At 45.6% G+C, this 20977-nt stretch overlaps 1 protein-coding gene across 1 annotated transcript in view; it reads left to right on the forward strand.

Annotated features, from left to right (window-relative positions):
• The first annotated feature begins 478 nt into the window (after window positions 1-478).
• LOC144680398 (heme-binding protein 2-like) overlaps window positions 479-20977 on the forward strand; it is a 28538-nt gene continuing 8039 nt past the window's right edge. Inside the window, exons 1-2 of the mRNA XM_078541369.1 lie at window positions 479-601; window positions 13433-13562. Coding sequence (XP_078397495.1) covers window positions 479-601; window positions 13433-13562 — 253 coding nt within the window. The remainder of the gene's footprint in view (window positions 602-13432; window positions 13563-20977) is intronic.

Consider the following 20977-nt stretch of genomic DNA (forward strand, 5'->3'; position numbering starts at 1 on the left):
ACTCAGTGAGGAAATGGTGGTCTGTCCCGCGGTTGGAGTGCAGCATGGCCACTGGGTTCCCACTTTCCGCCAGTGCAGGAAACCCAAGAAATGAATCTGTGACATGAAACCCGAATGTGAAATTGTTTTCTCCCGGGTCACTAACACCAGCGACCGGCAGATCAATCTTCCATTCCAGGCGACTCCCAAACAGGGAGGGTTGACAATCCTGAGTGTGTGAATGGGAATCAATTGTAGAATAGCTTCCCGAGTGTTCAGACTTCCCGGGAACCGGCACTCAGAGAGTTAATGGTTTCTAATGGAATCAGCAAGTGCATTTCTTCAATACATGATGTTCCTGCCTGCAGCTAAACATTATTCAAAATCATCTTCATAAAACAGTATAAAAAGATCTGAGCTCTCTGCTCAATCTGCAGATCCACCTGAAGGTGCTGAGAGTCATTCAGTGTGTTCACCAGTGACCTGAGCGGACACCAGGATGCTGAGACTCTTCCTAACTGTGTTTGTCCTCTTCTGGCATCAACTTGCTGCACTTGATGAAGTGAATAACTTCTGTCATCAAAAGCACTGCATTGAGCCCACAGAAGTCATTCAACACAAGGTAAGTATAGTTCAGAGTTTACTGCATTCAGTCATGTTAGTACCAGGGGAAATTATACAATGCCTGTTTTTGGGGTAAATAACCTGTGGTGGACCGACAGCGCACACCCCAACCCTGAAACATGTGACTGGACTGAAATTGGTCCTTGGGTCTCATTAACATTTTATACATGAGCTGCTGTCGGCTGATTGGTCTCCACTGCCAGCTTGTGTAGTGAGAATATCAGGGTTTCCGTCTCCAGCAGCGGGTCTAAAGTGGGGTTGGTGTGGAAACAGAGAGGTTAGAGGGACAATGCGAAGGACTGTAAAGTCGGGACACATTCCTGTTACTCCTGTATTCACTGAATCTAACCCAATTTCTGAAATTTATAACAGATTTAAGATCACTATGTTACATCTGTAAGAAGCTCTTTCTGTCCATTATCCAATCCCCTATTCATGTTAATGGCTCACAACATCCGGGGAGTGACAATCACCTTCAGATTTCCACTCTGCTCCTTTTCACTCACCCAGGTGTGGGTGAGGGTCAGGATGTCAGGAAGGGTAGGGAGTAGTGAGCGTAGGTGGGGGTATTCGGCGGGGGGGAATGGGGTGTCATGTGGTAGTCGGGGGTACAGCTGGGGTAGATGGGTCGGTGTGGGGGTATTCTTGGGCCTTGTTTGGGCAATAGTCGGGGGGTGGGGAGCACTCGGAGTGTTTTGGGTTAGTCAGCGATTGGAGGAGGGCTGGGAGTGTCCAGTGGTGGGGGCTAGTCAGGATGTGGGGTTAGTCGGGGCTGTTGTGGGGTAATCAGGGAGTGGGAGGGTCAGGGGAGGGTAAGGGGGGATGGGGAGTAGCATGGGTGGGGTCAGGTGGCTGTGTTGCCCGGAGAGGATCTGGGGTTTGGGTGGTGGGGTTGGGGTGCAGTCAGAAGTTTGGGGTAGTCGAGGTGGTGGTGTAGTTTGGGGTACAGGATAGTGAGGTATGGGGGGTTTGAATGGTAATCGGGGTGTAGGGGGTAGATAGGGGTGGGGGGTAAATTGTGGCAGTCATTGGAGAGATGGAGGTAGTTGGGGGTGGGCGTGGTGGTTGGGGGTAGTGAGGTTAGTCAGTGGTGATAATTGGTGGGGTGGGGATAGACATGGGAAGGGAGGGTTAGTCAGGTGGGTGACTAGATAGGGGTTGGGGATGGGGGTAGCTGGGGTGCTGGGGGTGTTCAGGTGATATTCGGCGTGACTGGGGTACAGTCAGGGGGGAGTCCTCGGGGAAGGCAGATGGGAGACATGTCAGAAGCGCCAATTTGGAAGGTGGCATCAACAGAACAGATGCGACGGAGGCGAATGAACTGAGAGAATGGGATGGAGCCCTCACAGGAAGCAGGGTGTGAGGAGCTGTAGTCGAAGTAGCTGTGGGAGTGGGTGGGCTTGTACTAAATATTGGTGGACAATCTATCAACAGGAGCGGAGACAGAGGTCAAGGAAGGGAAGGGAAGTGTCAGAGATGCATCATGTGAAGGTGATAGAGGGGTGGAAATAGAAAGCAAAACTGATAAATTTTTCGAGGTCCAGACGTTAGCATGAAGCAGCCCCAATACAGCCATCGGTGTACCGAGAAAAGAATTGTGAAAGGGTCCTCATGATGCCACCTTCCAAAGTGGCACTTCTGACATGCCTTCTATCCTCCTTAACCGAGTGTTACCCCACCCCCATTGTGACTGATAGGACCTCAATTGCGTCCGACCTGTTTCCTGTGGCTCTGCCCTCACCCCTTTCCCTCCCTCCTAGCACCATGATAGGGACCCTTTGTCCTCATCTTTCACCCACCAGCCACCACATTCAAAGGATCATCCTCTGCCATTTCTGTCAACTCCAGCATGATGCCACCACCAAACACATCTTCTCCTCACCCCTCGCCATCAGTATTCTGTTGGGTCCATTCCCTCAGTGACACCCTGGCCCACTTCTCCATCACCCCCAACACCTCATCCCCTAGCCATAGCATCTTCTCATGCAATCGCAGAAGGTGCAACACCTGCCCCTTTCCCTCCTCCCTCCTCACCGTCCAAATGTCCAAACACTCTTTTCTGGTGAAGCAGCGCTTCACTTGCACCTCCTTCAATTTGGTCCACTGCATTCGCTGCTCCCAATGCAGTCTCTTCTCCACTGGGGAGACCAAACGCAGACTGGGTGACTGCTTTGCGGAACACCTTCGGTCTGTCTGCAAGCATGACCCAGACCTTCCTGTCGCTTGCCATTTCAATACCCCACCCTGCTCTCAGGCCCACATATTCGTCCTTGGCCTGCTGCAATGTTCCAGTGAAGCTCAACACAATCTGGAGGAACAGCAGCTCATCTTCCAATTAGGCACTTTACAGCCTTCCGGAGTGAATATTGAGTTTAACAACTTCAAACCAAGAAATCTCTCCTCCATTTTTACCCCTTTTTTAATCCATTTTAAAAACTGTATTTATATTTCAAAAGTTTATTATTCATTTATTCATTGTTTTACCCCTTCTTTATTAAAGAAAATCTGCTTGGCTACATGTGACTCCAGACCAATGCAAAGTGGTTGACTCTGAACTGCCCCGAAAGCAATAAATGCTGGCCTAGCCAGCGACACCCACATCCCATGAACGAATAAATAAGAGTGCGTCTACAGAGTGGAAAGTGTCCCTAGGTAGCAGTAACCACAGTTTGATTGAATTTTACACTCAGTTTGAAAGGGAGAAGAGTGGGCCTAAGACCAGTATTTGAACTTAAATAAGGGCAACTACATGGGCATGAAAGCTGAGCTAGCCGAAGTGAACTGGGATACTCAACTATGGGCTAAATCAATAGAGAAGAGTGGCTGACATTTGAAGGGGTATTTGAAAGGGGCAGTTGAAGGCCTTTATCTACAGTGCGTGTCAGCTGTGGCTCAGTTCATAGCACCCTCGCCTTTGAATCAGAGGGTTGTGGGTTCATGTCCCACTCCCGGAAACTGTGATTGTACTCGAAAGAGTTGCAATCTGTGACTGTTGATAACTCGAAAGAGTTTACTCCTTCAAAGAGCTCCAAAAAATTGGTTAAACATGATTTCCTTTCCTCAAAACCATGCTGACTCTTTCCACTTACCTTGATTTTCTCTAAGTGCCCAGATATAACCTCCTTAATGATCAACTCTAACACCTTCCCCATGACAAGTGTCAAGCTAATTTCCTTAATTAACTATCTACAGCTGCACCCCAGTGGATAGCTGCTCTCTCACTGTTCAGGTCCCTGGATGAGATTTAGAATGTTAAATGTTAAAATCAAACAATGTTAGACATTTAGAAAGAGATTTAATGTCCCTCAACTCAACAAACTCTCAGCGCTCTGTTGAAGTCGCACTCCAGTGCAAGGTCACACTTATAATTGTTGTCAGTTTTTTTTGCTTTTGGAGTTTCTTATTTATTAATTACATTTTTCCACTTAATTTGCCTGGTTCTGTCACAGCTCAAAAGCGATTTAAAAAAATACTATTTGCACATTTATTTAGTAGAAATAAAATGCAACATCACATTGAACCTTTGGATAGGTTGTAAATTCAGTGCTCAACACAACTTGTACGACAGCTTCTGGGGGCAGGGGAATCAATCCAGTTCTTGAGTGATGGCCGTACTGAATGTACCATGTATCATTCTACTCTGAAACATTCAGAACAATGATTCTCTCTACATTATTTCTGAGCTGCTGGACAAACAGGTGCAATCGACTAACTGAGTGAAGACTTGGGCCTCAATTTTGCCCTCGTTGGGCGGGCACAGCGGGCAGGCCCGGGAGTGTCCATGAAACCGACCGCCACCCGCGATCAGGCCCCGACTGTGATTTCACTCTGGTGGCCCAATTAAGGCCCGTCCAGCATGAAACACGGCTCCACACTGGTCAGGAAGGGCCGAGCGGGGGCGGGGTCCTGTCGGCTGCTGGGTCCAATGGTGACCCGGAAACCTGTTTAAAAACAGCCCAGGCAGCCCCTGGAAGGCTGACTATGGAAGGACGTCTGTTCTGTGGTGTCAGTATGGAAGTTATGAAGTTGAGTGTGGCTGGACACGGCAGGCGGGAGGGCAGGTCGGGTGGGAACTCGGCCAGCAGCTTTTCCAATGAGTGCCTCACCGTCCTGCTGGAGGAGGTGACTCCCAGGATAGACACCCTTGTCCCCAGAGACCGGAGGGGGAGGCCACCGCACTTCACAAAGAGGGCATGGGAGGAGTTGGCAGCCCGCGTGAGCAGCCATGATGTGGTGCAGAGCACACGGGTGCAGTGCCACAAGCTCTTCAATGGCCTGAAGCGCTCAGGAAGGGTGAGTACCATGTTGGCTTGGGTCAGTGTGCCGTTGTTTTAAGGGATGCCCTTCCCCCCTGGGCCACAGCGGTGCTAGAGTCTGAGTGCCAACTGTCAATGATGCCAGAACTGGCCAAGGGGGTGAGCCCTAGCTGCTTGGACTGAGTGCCTTGCGGCTGGAGAGCCATGACTCGGATGTGCCCTGCGAGGGGTTCCTCAGCTGGGGTTGGCCAGGCTGCATTAGAGCTGCAGGTAGAGAGTGGACTGATCAATGCTCCTCTGTCCGTTCAAGAGAAGACAATCCAGCACCAAGCAGAGAGGTCACATACAGGAGGAGGCCCGTCCAACCTGCTGCTGCCCTCCCGATTCGAGCAGGACACCCTTGAGCTGGAGAGCCAGCACGCACCCGTGCAACCGGGCATGGAGAGGCGAGGGTGCCAGATGAAGGTAAGAGCTCAGTGCACAGAGGTGACACTCTCGGATTGTGCAGCCATTCTAGTGCAGTCTCCTCATTGATGGGAGTCTCGAACCTGGTGTCCCCATTGATCATTGGAAGACAATGGCACCATGATACAGATCTCTGGTGTCTCACCAGGGTGCCTGGCATGCACAGTGACAGAGTGATGACTTTAACTAATGAAATGTCCTTCTTTTCCTTTTTAGGTTCGCCAGCTGACGTCCGATCTGTAGACCCCGAAGGGCCACCCCCTAACGGCAGAAAACCTCCGGGCATCACTGTCACCTGCATCACACCCACTCTCTGAAGCAGGCACCAGTGAAGATACCAGCACGTTGGTGGGCATTAGTTCAGTGGTTAGTAATTCGGTGCACTTTGTTGAGGGCACTTCACACTCGATTGAGGTGCGTGCGGAGGCAGAGAGTGCCCAGGGCACTGGCAGTCGGAGGATTGCCGGGGGCCAGGACAATGCTTAGTCAAAGGCTGAAAATGAGCCTCTGCAATCATCCATTAGGCAGCAGATGCTGGATGTTCAGTGAGATGTACGAGAGCATCGAGTGGAGATCAATGAGGATATGCGCACCATTCTCTCCGCGATGGAGGAGTCCATTTGGAGCGTGAGCACTGCATTGACCATCATGGGCGAGCGCACTGCCCCCTCCATTGAGACAGTGGTGTCTCTCATCGAGAGGCAGCTGAGGGACAGAATGAGGGTTTCCTGGGGTTGCGCTCGGACCTGCAAGCCCTCACACAGGAACTGACCTCAGGTGGTCAATGTCAGTGTGGGAGAAGGATGAGGCACCCAGTATCCCATCCAGGCGCATGTCCATTAATGTTGTGCAGGGAGGTCCACAGAGACCTTACATTGGAGCACGAGCTGCCAGCCATCTCTGTGAACCCCTCTCAGGGCGGTCCAGGTGACAGCAGCAGCTTCTCCGCCCCTCCACCAGTGACCATGGCAGCAGGTGAGGCTGTGGCGATTGGAGGGGTGCCAGCTGTGGCACTGGCCGATCCATCCCAGGCGGGGCCAGCACGGGCGCCACTGGCCTGAGGACAACCGATAAGGTCATCAAGGGAACAGGGCAGCAGGGTCAGCAGGCTGTCTCCGATACCAGTGCCAATGAGGGGGGAGCACCGAGAGTGAGCACTCACAAGTGTAAGTTAAAGGCAGCATGAGCACAAGAGGGACAGGTCATGGGTGATTTTATGTTCATTTATGTTTAGTTAATGTATCCTGGTCTGGGACTTAAGACCAGAGGGTTTCATGTAAGTAGCCTGTACTTGTCAAAATGATATAAACCTGGTTTTGTCATCATGGCCTTAGAATCTTCACCTTTTTAATTCATTGGTGTGGGGAACGCCAGGATGTAATTCTGGACGTAGGTGGCTGAGAACTTTATTGCTGAGTGTTCTTTGTGTTGAAATAAAAGGGTCCTTTCAGACATCCGGGTTGGAGGAGGCAGCCCTGGCATGAATTTGAAGCTGATCTTTGGTAGCCTCGCTGAAGGAGCGTTGGATCAAGGCATCCCTGCTGTCTCTGCCTTCCTGGAGGTTACCGAGGTCAGGCTCCACACCCACAGCATTCTCCTCTCTGTGCACATCTTCCAACTCACCACTGGACACATCATCTGTGGCTTATGCAGCTGCATCAAGATCCCTTTCCTTCAGTGTCCCCCCCCCTTGCTAGTGCCAAACCACAGTCCCCATTAGCAGAGTAAAGGAAGGCTGTCTGATGCCTGGAAAGGTCCACATGGTTTGAACCCTCCTGGCAGACAGCAATGAGTCCTGAAATGAGGCCAGGAAATGCTAAGAATGAGGCCCTGAACAGAAATGAAGCTGCCAAATACCAGTAAACAACCAGCTGCAAACTATCTCCAAAACTCCTCACTACCCACACTGGCAATGCTGCTGACCCTTTTTATCCCGCCCTTAGATGAGGTTTGAGGAAATGTCAGCTGGCCACCTGCCTGTTTTGCCCGTGCAATGAGCAGAAAATCGGTTGGGCAATGAAAAACCTCAGACAATTGCATTGTTCAGGGCCTTGAGTTGCTTGTTAACTAATGGTGGGCACCGCTCTGGCACCCGCACGCACCCACCGGGTGAATGATCGCGAGAGTGCGCGGTGACGTAGGGAGGCTCGCCCAGGAGGGAAACATTCTGCCCTTGGAATTTGCTGAGAGGGGAATTTTAAGTTTTAATTTTGTTCTTAAATTTTGCTCTGAGAATCGAATCTAGTCGGTAATTAGCAGTAACTGGAAAGTGCTGTGTAAGCAGGCTAAGTTCTTTCTTGCAGTTTAGACAGGGTAAACTCACTCTCAGCTGTAGGAGCTGAGTAGTTAATTCGCTAACTGCTTCAATCTGGTTACTGTTGCCCCTGTTCAGTTTACTATAAATTCAGGGTTCTTTCATCCAGCTGACAAATTGAGTGAAGACTTGGAGTTTGGTTGGAGGAAGGAGTTGTTCATTTCCTCTTTCTACCATTCTCAGCCCATAGAAATTGGTTCTTGCCCTACTACAGGGAGAGGAGTGAGCTGTTTGGTGAGTATCTGGTAAGTGGGTAAGTTCTATTCTATTGCTAACTTTTAAAATAATACATAATTTGTTGGTAAAGTTAATCAAATAAGTAAGAAAGCCATATTAAACAAGTGATTAATGTAATTATTTAAAACATCTTAAGGATGCAGTATGTGGGAGCTCCTGGATAACATTGTGATCCACGACACACACGTCTGAGGTGAGTGTTCGCGCCTTGAGGAAATTCCGCTCAGAGTCATTGATCTGGAGGCTGAGCTGCAGACTTTGCGACACATCAGGGAGGGGGAAATTTACCTGGATGCATTATAACCAGGAGGCAGTCACACCACTTCGGATAGGGTCTTGTGTTTTGGTCAGTGGCCAGGGACAGGAGGGTATGACTGTGAGGCAGGCAAGCGGACCCAGAGGGCAGCAATGTGAATCTCTGCAATCGTCCAATAGGATTTCAGTTCTCTCAATTTGTTTGGATGAGAGTGGAGGCTTCAGGTGGATGAGCAAACTGACCATGGCACCGTGGTACAGGGAGCCATTAAAGTGGGGAAGCAAAAAGGAATGTAGTGCTAGTAGGGACAGTATAGTGAGGGGGATTGACACTGTTCTCTGTAGCAAAGAGTGAGAGTCCAGACAGCTTTGTTGCCTGCCTGGTACCAGGGTTCAGGACATCTGCTCAGGGCTAGAGATAAACTTGCAATGGGAGGGGGAGGATCCAGTGCTCATGGTCCATGTAGATACCAACAACTTAGGCATTCAAAGCAAAGCAGATGAACTGATAGCACAAATCGAAATAAGTAAGTACAATCAGATAGCCATTATAGAGACATGGCTACGGGATGTCAAAGAATGGCAACTGAATGTTGAAGGGGATGTGACATTTAGGAAGGACTGGACGGTAGGAAAAGGTGGATGGCTGGCACTGTTAAATAATGATGGTGTTAACACTTTAGAGAGGGATGACCTAAGTTCAGAAAACCAGGATGTAGAAGTGGTTTGGGTTAAGATGAGGAATGTTAAAGGCAAGAAGTCACTTGTGGATGTGGTGTACAGGCCTCTTAATTGTAACTACACACTCGGACAGAGCATAAAAGAAGAGGTAATGGGGACTTGTCAGGAAGGTACAGTAATGGGGGCTTGTCAGAAAGGTACAGTGATAATCATGGGGGATTTTAATCTGCATAAAGAATGGAAAAATCAGATGGGCCAAGGTAGCGTGGATGAGAGTTGATAGAATGTTTTCAGGGTAGTTTGTTAGAACAGTGCATTCTGGAGCAAACCAGAGAACAGGCGATACTAGACCTGATATTGAGAAACAAGATTGGATTAATTGATAATCTCCTAGTGAAGGCACCCCTGGTAGCAGCGATCATAATATGATTGACATTTACATTCATTGTGAGGGAGAATCGAGTGCGAACAAGATGAGTATTTCAATCTAAAATAACGGCAATTCTGGGGGCACGAAAGCAAAGGTAGCTAAAGTGAACTGGCAAATGAGATTATGGGATAGGTCAATAGAAGTTCAGTCGCAGACATTTAAATGGATATTTCAGAAACACAGAATATATACATTCCAATGAGAGAAAAATTCCTAAGGGGAGGGCCCACCATCTGTGGTAAACTAAAACAGTATCAAACCTAAAGAAAAAGCATATAAGTATGCAAAGATGGGTGGCAGATCAGGAGATTGGAAAGAATATAAAGAACATCAAAGTATCACAAAAAGTTTAAGGAGGGAAAATTGGAGTATGAGAGCAAACTTGCTCATAATATAAAGACAGAGAGTAAGAGCTTCTTTCAATATTTAAATAAGAAAAGGGTAAACAAAGTGAGCATTGGTCCGTTCAAGAGTGTGTCTGGGGAATTGATAATGGCAAGTTGGGTAATTTCGGATGAATTAAACAGATATTTTGCTTTGGTCTTCACTGTAGAGGACACAAGTGACATTCCGGAAATAGCTGTAAATCAGGAAATGGAAGGGAGAGAGGAATCCGGAAAAATTACCATCACCAGGGAAGTGGGATTGAGCAAATTGTTGGGGCTGTGGGCTGACCAATCCTCAGGTCTGGATGGACCTCACCCTGAGGCCCTGAAAGAAGTGGCTTATGAGATAGTTTATGTTTTCATTTTAATTTTCCAAAATTCCCTAGGTTCGGGAAGGTTCCAGTAGATTGGAAAATAACAAATATAACTCCTTTATGCAAAGAGGGAGGGAAACAGAAAGCAGGGAACTTTTGGCCAGTTAGCCTAACATCTGTCAGAGGAACATAAGAAGTTATTAGGAAAGATATAATAGCAGCGCACTTAGAAAAATTCAAGGCAATCAGGCAGAGTCAACATGGATTTGTAAAAGGGAAATCAAATTTAACCAATTTATTGGTGTTGTTTGAAGGAGTCACATGTGCTGTGGATAAAGAGTAAATGTACTGTACTTATATTTTCAGAAGGCATTTGATAAAGTACCATGACAAAAGTTATTGGAGAAAATAAAAGCTCCTGATGTAGGGGGTAACATATTGGCATGGATAGCTAACAGGAAGCAGAGAGTTGGCATAAGTGAATCTTTTTCTGGTTAGCAGGGTGTGACAAGTGGTGTGCCACAGGGATCAGTGCTGGGGCTCAACTTTTTACAAATGATGTAAATGACTTGGATGAAGAGGCCGAAGGAATGATTGATAAATTTGGTGGTGGCACAAAGATAGGCAGGAAAGTCAATTGTGAAGTGGATGTAAGGAGGCTACGCAGTGACATGGATAGGTTAAGTGCGTGGGCAAGGATCTGGCAAATGGAGTATAGTGTGGGAAAAAGTGAAATCATTCACTTGGTTGGAATACTTTTACCTAAATGGTGAGAGATTGCAGGGTTCTGAGATTCAGAGGGATTTGGGTGTTCTAGCACATGAATCATTAAAGTTTAGTTTGCAGGTAGAGCAGTTAATTAAGAAACATAAACGAATGTTATCATTTATTGTGAGGGGAGTTGATAACATAAGTAGGGAGGTTATGATTCAGTTGTACAGGGCATTGGTGAGACCACATCTGGAGTACTGTGTACAATATTGGTCTCCTTGTATAAAAAAAAAGATGTAAATGCATTACAAGCAGTTCAGAGAACATTTACTAGACTAATGGCAGGAATGGGCAGCTTGTCTTATGAGGAAAGGCTGGACAGGCTAGGATTGTATCCACTGGGATTTACATGAGTAAGGAGCAAATTTATTGGAACCTTTAAGATCCTGAGGGGTCCAGACAGGGTTTATGTGGAGAGGATGTTTCCTCTTGTGGAGAATCTGGAATTGGGGCCAGTATTTAAAAATAAGGAGTCACTCATTTCAGACGCAGATGAGGGGAATTATTTGTCTGAGGGTTGTGTGTCTTTGGAACTGTCTTCCTAAGGAAGTGGTGGAAGCAAAGCCTTTGAATATTTTAAAGGCAGAACTAGATAGATCCTTGATTGACATGGGGGTGAAAGGTTATTAGGGGTGGGCAGGAATGTGCAGCTGAAGTTACATACAGATCAGCCGTGATCTTATTGAATGATGGGACAGTTTTGAGGGGCCGAGTGGCCTACTGCTGTTCCTAATTCATAAGCTCGTATGTTCATATGTCTGATTGACAAATCCTTGGATAGTTTCATTAGCATTAAATGGGCAGATGTCATTTAAGGTTTGCTGTGATTTGGTGCCAGAGAAGTCAGAATGGTAAGTTTGTATTAGTTACAGAGTTGAATTGCTTTGTAAATGTAGTGATTTTTTTTGTAGCCACTTTCCTGACACCAGTTGATTGCTCTGTGATTAATTATCCTTAGAGAATCAGCATTGGACCTCCAATATCACTATTGCTCCAGTTCTCTGCCTACTGCATGCTGGTGTAATGAAAGAAAGACAAAAGCTGCAGTTACACAGCACCTTGCACAATGTCTCAAATCTCCTTATTGACAATTAAATGCTTTTTCATTGTAGTCACTGTGATGATTTAGGGAATGTTATTAAATGGCAGAGCAGGCTCAACAGGCCAAATGGCTCACTCCTGCTCCTAACAGTATATTTGTGTGCCATTCTGGACAGATCAGATGAGCTAGTCTAGATGACCTTTGTCATCCATAATTATCTTGCGTTCAGAGTATTGAATAATTGCTGGAGATCTGTTTATTTTTTTGCTAATGGTTCTTTACTGTTAGCAAGTTTTGTGGGGTGAAATTACAAGGACACAAGTGGACAATGATCTCATCGTGAATCATTAACTTGTTTTACACTCTACATGATTCTCAAGGTTCTTTTCCATTTTGTCTGCTCACCTATTAGCTCACTCTATCCTGGTGCTTTTATGACTTCCTGGAGGCATTGAAATATTGTGATAAAGTTGTGTTGCATACCAGATATTAAAAATAAAGAGTAATAAGAAACAGCGATCAGAAGAGTCTTCAGACTTGATGATCAAGAAACCCAATACAAATGTGAACCATTCAGTCTTTGTCCCCTGGCCTCTTAAAAGTTGTGTTACAAAGAACACATTAGGGCACCAATGCTTATCACTGACGGTGAAGACTTATGTTGTTCAATCGTTTCACTTTGTTCCTCAGGAGTTATTTGACATTTCTAGTCTGTGAGATCACTGGTAAAGTAGAATCCAGTTACACTTCTTGTGTGCAGTAATTATATTGAATAATATCATGCACCCAAGGCAGGATAAAGTCTTCTACATCTTCTATGGAATGGGGAAGATCTTGTACACTTTATCTGGGTTGCAAGTTTTGAATCATTCCCCTAAATATTAATTTACTGTCACTGCTTCCAAAGGACCCAAAGTGCAGAATATGTTAATGAGGTCTGAGGAAGTGAACAAAATCAGCGTTATCGTCCGCAGTGTTATAAATAACTAATGGGATATATTGCATGATGCTGTTACAGTAAAATTTGTAATCTCTGGTTTGTTTAATGGTCGTGGTGGGATCACCTTTCAGCTGCGCACAAACTAACAATGCATTGTATCATTGTAGCTCTTAATATTATTGACCCATGCTGCATAAATATCAGTCGATGTTGGCATCTGGCTGCAAATATGAGTTATCATTTTCCTGGGACCTTTCTGTAACTGTTTGGTGAATGTTGAATGGGGATAAATGACCTGCATGATTGAGTGGGGAGAGTGTCGTTGGAGGGGAAGCACGTGTGTTGTAGATGGGGGTGGGATTAAGGGGCCCAGAGACAGGAGGAGAAATAGTGCTCATGGCTTCTCTCCCTGACCCTGAGAACACTCAGATGGAAGTGACTCAGTGTAGAAGGCTGTCAATAACATTCTCTTTTTTTATTGAATACCCAGGGGGAGGAGCAAGGCCAATATTGCAGGACAACGCCAAAGTTGAAAGACTAAATGAGAAAGGAAAATGAACCAGGAAGTGTTAATGCCAAGAATTCCATCAAACCTTCTAACTCTCTTTCAATCCCAGCCATCCAGGACATGAATGCTGCTACCGCACCTGGGAACCAGGATGTCCTATCAACACTGGTGCTTTACAGGGGTAGTTCAGTTGTGTCATATGATAATACATTCTGCTCTTTTTGTTTTAGAATTATGAAGAGAGAAAATACCAACCTTTCCATTGGATTTACACAACGGTTGCTGGAATGGATATGAATCGTGCAGTAGAGACCGGCCTGAAAAAACTTTTCAGTTATTCACATTTCTCTAATGCTGCAGGTACATTAAATGTTCCATGAAGGTAACAACAGACTAGAAAACAACCCTTCAATCTTTGATATCTCATGTTTAAAACTTTGGCCGGGATTTTCCGTGCACGCTGGTATCGGGCGTGTTTGGTGGCGTGACCGGACAATATGGCGCGATTGGTTTCACAACCGCATGAAACCCGTTTGCGATTGTCCGCTCAGCCCACCCATGGCGGGCTGTGTTCCCTGCCATTGGACGTCGGGAACCTCATTGTGATAGATCAGCAGATGTTTATAAGCCCAGCCGGCCGGCATCATCCTCCCCCGCTGGATCATCCGCCCATGTTGGCTGGAAAGTGTTTGACAACAGCACATGTGGTGGGAGTGGGATTCCAAACTCATGTTCCTACTCCAACAGCGGCTATTGAATTTTCCTAGTATAATAAAGGCTCCATATGCCAGGCATGAATCCCAATACTGGAGTCGACATGTACCCTTGTGGAAGCTGATAAATTGCATCTCTCTCAGGTTACTGGATGCTGCTGGAATGCTGGGTCCAGACTGAGGTTCAGTGGCAGGAAATTCTGTCTTGTTACAGATAAATCGTGTTTGACTAGCTTCATTGAGATATTTAATGGTTAAAGGTGGATGAGGTTACAGTTGATATTATGTATACGCACTTTCAAAAGATGTTTGACAAATTACTATTTAATAGACTGTTAGCAAATTAAAGCCCATGGGATTACAGGGTTTGGCAGCGTAGATACAGACTTGGTTAACAGACAGAACACAGAGAGTAGTGGTGGACAGTTGTTTTTCAGGCTGGAAGGAAGTATACAGTGGTGTTCTCCAGGGGTCAGGGGCTATTACACTTTTGGAATCGAGGACTATTACACTTTAATGAATATTAATGATTTGGAATTGGGTATGCAAGGCAGAATACCAACATTTGCAAATGGTAACAATTTTGGGAAATGCAGAAAAAATATGGAGGATTCTAACAGGACATCCAATAGGAACATAGGAGCAGGAATAGGGGAGGAATTTGGCACTTTGAGCCCATTCCACCATTCAATAAGATCATGGCTGATCTGGTTGTGGTCTCAGCTCCACTTTCCTGTCTGCCCCTCCATAACCCTTGACTAACAGAAATCTTCTGACCCTGCCTTAAATCAATTCAAAGATCCAGCCTCCACGACTTTCTGGGGAAGAGAATTCCACGCACCAACGATCCTTTGGGAGAAAAGGTTTCTCCTCATCTCTGCCTTCAAAGGGAGACCCCTTATTTTTAAACTGTATCCCCCAGTTTTAGTCACCCCAAAACAGGAAACATTCTCTGGGTTTCCACCTATCATGTCCCCTCAGGATCTTGTATGTTTCAATAAGATCAACTCTCAATCTTCTAAACTCCACTGGTTATAGGACTAAGCTGTTCAACCTGCCTTCATAAGACAACTCATTTCTGGAATGAAGGAGATCAGTGAAGCTTCTCTGAACTGCTTCCAAAAAAATTATATATTTTTTTTTAAATAAGGAGACTAAAGCTGCCCAGTGCTCCAGATATGGTCTCACCAAGGCCCAGTGCAGCTGTAGTAAATCTTTCTGACTTATATTCCATTCCTCTTGCAATAAACACCAACATTCCATTTGCCTTCCTAATCACTTGCTGTACCTGCACACTAACCTTATGTGATTCATGTATGAGGTCACCTAGATCACTCTTTACAACCAGGTTCTGCAATCTCTCTCCATATAAATACGATACTGCTTTTCTATTCTTCCTGCCATAGTGAACAAGCTCACATTTACCCATGTTACCCTCAATCTGCCAAACTTTTCCTACTCAATTAATCTGTCTATTTCTCTTTGCAGACTTACAATCTCCTCTTGACAACTTACTTTCCTACATACCTTGGTGTCATCGGCAAATTTAGTTACTATACATTTGTCTTCTTTTTCATTTACAGGATGTGGGCATTGCCACCAATGTCCGCATTTATTGTACATCCCTAATTGCCTTTGAGAAGGTGGTGGTGAGCTGCCTTTTTGAACTGCTACAGTCCCTGTGGTGTAGGTACACCCACAGTGCTGTTATGGAGGGAGTTCCCACCTTTTGTCCCAGAGACAGTGAAGGAACTGGGTTTGCATTTCCTTCAAGCAAGTCATTGATATAGATTGTAAACAGTTGAGGCCCCAGCACTGAAACCTCTGGCACTCCACTAGTTGCAGCTTGCCAACATGATAAAGACCCATTTTTCCTACCCTCTGCTTCCTGTTAGTCATCCAATCTTTTATCCACGCTAACATATTACCCCTACAGCATGTGCTTTTATATTGTGTAGTGACATTTGATGTGGTACCTTATCAAATGCTTTTTGCAAATCCAAGTACACCACATCCACAGGTTCCCCTTTATCCACCTTGAATGTCACTTCGTCAAAAAATTCAAACAGATTCATTAAAAACAATTTCCCTTGCACAAAGCCATGTTGGCACTGCCTGATCAACATCCTTAGATTTAAGCACTTTCCCTATGACAGATGTTAGGATAACTGGCCTGTAGGTTCCTGCTTTCTGCCACCCTCCTTTCTTGAATAAAAGTGTTACTTGAGCTGTTTTCCAATCTGCTGGATTCTTTCACAATCTAAGGCCAGGATTTGGCTCTCGTCGGGTGGGCTCAGCCTGGGCGAGAGGAGCAGCCACGAAAGCGACAGCTGCCCTGCCTGGATGGCGTGGGGAGGGCGAGCGTGGAAGTTCGTGCTGGTGTGCGCAGGAAAATCTCCCTGAAGCACAGAGCTGCCTCAGAGAGATGAAGATTTTTGAAAATAAAAAAATGAAGATTTAAAAATATTAACAACATGTCACCTCATGAACAAGGACATGTTAGAAATTAGTTTAAACATTTTAATTTTTTTTGATGACTGATCGAAACCTCATCCCGCCCGTGGATGAGGTTTTGCAAGAAACCCAAAGGCCACTTTGCCTTTTCGCCTGCCCGCCCACTAACTGAGGTTGGATGGGCAGCAAAAGCTTTCAACTAATTAGATCTTCAATGGCCTTAAAATTTCCTGTTAAATGTCGGCGGGCGCACTTCCGACTCCCACACCCGCCCTGCGACTGAAATAGTGAGGACGATTGCCCAACATCATCACGCGTCATTTTACCCTGGGTCAGGTTGTGTGTGCGGCCACCCGATGGGAGGAAAATTCTGCCCTGAGGAATTTTACAAGATTATAACCAATGCATCTGTTATCTGCACCAACACTTCTTTTCAGACCTCTGGATGTAGGCCGTCCGGTCCTGGGGGCTCCTCAACCTTTAGGTCTTGTTTCAGCTGCAGCTGATGTTGATGCTCAGCAAACCAGATCTCAGATTGAAACCCACCTCAGCTGATCATAATTTATTATTAATTCATTCTTTGCTGGATCTTAAAAGCTGTCCAATCCTCTGACCTACAGCTAATCATTGCAGATTTGTATAGTTTTTCTTTCAATGTAAAACTATCCTTTAAGTGTCTTGTTAAGAATTTGTCATTGCAACTTTACTGTACTACATTTTAACCTAGTTTCCCAGTTTACCTGAGCTAACTCTGACTTCATACTCACATAATTACCATTATTTAGGTTTAAAACACTAGCCATGGACCCACACTTCTCCACTTCAAACTGAACATGACATTCCATCATGTGATTGCTGTCCCTATTCACTTATCCTGTATCACAGGTCTTGCCTGTTCCCTGGCTGGCCCTCGAATCTACTGCTCTAAGAAATTGTCCCAAAAACTCCTGGTTCCAGGCTACCTTTGCCAATGTGATTTCCCCAATCTACACATAGATTAAAGTCACCCATGATTATTGCAGTACCTTTCTTAAATAACCCATTTATTTCTTCCTGTATGCTCTATCATACAGATCTTTGTCATTGGTACCTATATGGCTCACAACCATTGGGTCATCACCCTCCAACTGCAAGTTCTCCAGCCCAGGTAGGCAACACAGCCATCTGGATTCATGCTCTCAACTGTAGAGAACTGTATCTATCCCCCTGACGATACTGTCTCCTATCACCACCACATCCCTCTCTGCTCACCCACTTGAATGACATCCTTCAACATGGTGCCATGGTCAGTCTGCTCATTCAATTTGCAGTCCTCCTGCTCATCCACACAGATCGCAAACACCTTGTACCTGTTGGATAACTCCAGTGGGAAACTCTACTATGCACCTTCCTCTAGTTTCTGTTTCCTGTCACTCAGACAATTTTCTATCCATGTTGCTATTGTCCCTTTTATTCCAGAAGCTAAAGCTTTGCTCAGCAGTCTGGTGTGTGGCACTCTGTCAAATGCCTTTTGGAAGCCTATGTACACAACACCAAAACCATTATCTTCATCAACACTTTCTGTTACTTCATCGAAATACTCAAGTAAGTTAGTTAAACACAGTTAGTGCTTTAACAAATCGGTGCTAGCTTTCCTTCATTAACCCCACTTGCATTAACCCACTGCTATGGGCCAGACTGCTGGCTGTTCACTCTTCCCCATCAGGGTGCTCAGCAGTGGCCAGTGACATCATTGACCCTGGCACCAAAGAGGCAATATAACATCCAAATTCATGTCTGCTGTCACAGAAACACTTATCTTTCCCCTAACTATTGAATTTTCTTTCTATTGCTCTTCCAGTCTTCTTCATGTGCCCCTGTACAGCTGAGCTGCTGGTGGTGCTATGGACTGGACTGTACTCCCCAGTTAAACTATCACTTTCATCAATATTCAGAATTGAATACTGGTTGGAGAGTGGGCTGCACTCAGGGGTCTCCTGCCTCTTTTTTTTCTTGATTGCCTGGTGGTCACCCATTCCCTCTGTCCCTGCATACTCTGAAGCAGTGGGGTAACCACATCTATAAACATGCTATCGCAAAGCTCTCTAACTTACAGATGTGCCATAGTGCTAACAGCTGATGCTTAAGCTCTGAAACCTGGAGCTCGAGCTGCTGCAACTGATGACAATTCCTGCACAAGCATCCTGGAGTTCCTACGTAGCGCAGGATGTGCATTCGAAAGGTCAGATCTGCCCTGCTATTCCTCTATCTATTAGGTAAGAAAACCTACAACCACTAATAAAACTTACTACTTAAAAAAATAAAGACTCACCAGCTACTCAATTCCCATCTGCTGTTGTCATTTAAACATAAGGAAGGTGACCAAATGTTTTATTTAAACCTAATTGCCTTTCGTAATTTTTTTTTATTGCAGTTATTAATTTCCCAGCTGCTTAAACTATCTCCTTAACTTTGGAGATAGGGAAACAAGCTACAGTACTCACCAGGCAATCAATTCATAATTTCCAGTGATGTGATATTTTGATTTATTTTTTCTCACATTTTATTTCAAACTCCAGCATGCCCAGCTCCACTGCTCCTGACCAGACTCTCCACGAGAAATGGAATGGAATATAAAAGTAGTGATGTTTTTCATGGGGCTGAATTTTACCCCTGTCAGAGGGGAAGTTGAATGGTGGGGGCGCACAGCTGCGTTTCCGGTCGGCGCCCACGAACGGGAGCGCGCCGCCATTTTATGTGTGCAGGCTATTTAAGGCCCTGCCCAGCATGACATCGGCACGGCAGCGCTATGCGCTCCCTGTACAGCCTGAGGAGGGAACCCCAAAATCGAGAGTGCGCTCTTTCCCGCTTATTGCTGCCTCAGGGAGATCGGCTGTAAATGTCAAAAAGATAAAAATAGAAACATAAAGTTTCCCTAACATGACCCCTCATGTGACAATGTCACATGAGTTGGGACATGTCCATAATTTTCAGAAAAACTTTATTAATACATTTAAAAGGTACATGAAACCTCATCCCGCCCGTGGATGAGGCTTCATGCTTTTAAACACTGTCAGAGGGGAAGTTGAATGGCGGGTGCGCAAAGCTGCGCTTCTGGTCAGTGCCCCCGAACAAGAGCGTGCCGCTATTTTACGTGTGCAGGCCAATTGAGGCCCGCCCAGCATGACGTCGGCACGGAAGTGCTATGCGCTCCTTTTCCAAGCAGGGAGGGGAAATCCCAAAATCGTGAGTGTGCTCTTTCACGCACAACAGAGCGCACTCATCTCCCTGAGGCTAAGTGATGCCTCAGGGAGATCAGCTGTAAATGTCAAAAAGATACAAGAAAAATAAAATTACCCTAACATGTCCTCATGTGACAATGTCACATGTATTGGGACGTGTCCATAATTTTCAGAAAAACTTTATTAAAATGTTTTAAAAGCCACATGAAACCTCATCCCACCTGTGGATGAGGTTTTGTGCTTTTTCCAATTCGCGCCGGGGCTCCTGGTCTGCCCGCCAACATGAAGGTTGGAAGGGCAGGTTCTTTAATTATTTAATAGCCTCTGTCAAAGGCCTCAATTGTCCATTGACAGGCCAGTGGTCGTGCAGCTGATTTCTTTGCGCCCTCGTCTTCCTGAAAATTTAAATGGGGTGCAGCGAGGTCGGGAGTTCCCCCCGATGTCACCGCATGTCATTTTACCCGTGTGTGTAGGCCCCGCCCCCGCTTGCCGACGTGTAAAATCCTGTCCATATAGTTTTACAGAGCTTTAGTGAGATCACATCTCGAATACAGTGTACAGTTTTGTTCTACTTATTTAAGAAATGATATCATTGCATTAGAAGTAGTTCAAAGAAGGTTCAGACGACTGATTCCTGGGATGAGGGTTTATCTTATGAGGAAAGGTGGGACAGGTTGGGACTGTGTCCATTGAAGTTTAGACTGAGGTGATTTTATTGAAACATATAAGACCCTGAGGAAGCTTGGCAGGGTGGATTTTGAGATGATATTTCCCCTTGTTGGAGAGACCAGGACGAGGGGACACTGTTTAAAATTAATGTGTCTCCCATTTAAGAGAGAGATGAGGAGAAGTTTTTTCTCTCAGAGGGCCGTGAGTGTATGGAACCCTCTTCCCCTGAGACCGGTAGATGCAGGTGATTAAATATTTCTAAGGCAGAAATAGACAAATTCTTAACTAACAAGGGAGTCAAAGTGTGCAGGGAGTAGGAAGGAAAGTGGAGTTGAGGCCAAAATCAGATCAGCCATGATCTTACTGAATGGTGGAGCAGGCTCGAGCAGCCAAATGATTTACTCCATCTCCTAATTTGTATGTATGAATGTAAGTAAGATAAGGCTATTTCTTTGCTAAACACGTCCCTTCAGTCTTCAAGCCTCTTGTCACCTGTCATTTTAATTCTCCATCTTGCTTCCATGCTGATCTTCCTGTCCACAGTCTCCTGCCATGTTCCAATGACTCTCATCAGAGCCTCTGCCTCCATTTCCTTTCCTTTCTCTTTGCTGGTTTCCTTTTCTCTCTCGTGTTTTACTCTTTTTGTTTTCAGGCGGTAGCTGTTCAGATTCTATCAATCACACCACCTCCAGACACATCTTTTGTTTCTTTACACAAG

The sequence above is a fragment of the Cetorhinus maximus genome, chromosome 5 (genome assembly GCF_964194155.1).
Source record: "Cetorhinus maximus chromosome 5, sCetMax3.hap1.1, whole genome shotgun sequence".
Classification (NCBI taxonomy): Eukaryota; Metazoa; Chordata; class Chondrichthyes; order Lamniformes; family Cetorhinidae; genus Cetorhinus; species Cetorhinus maximus.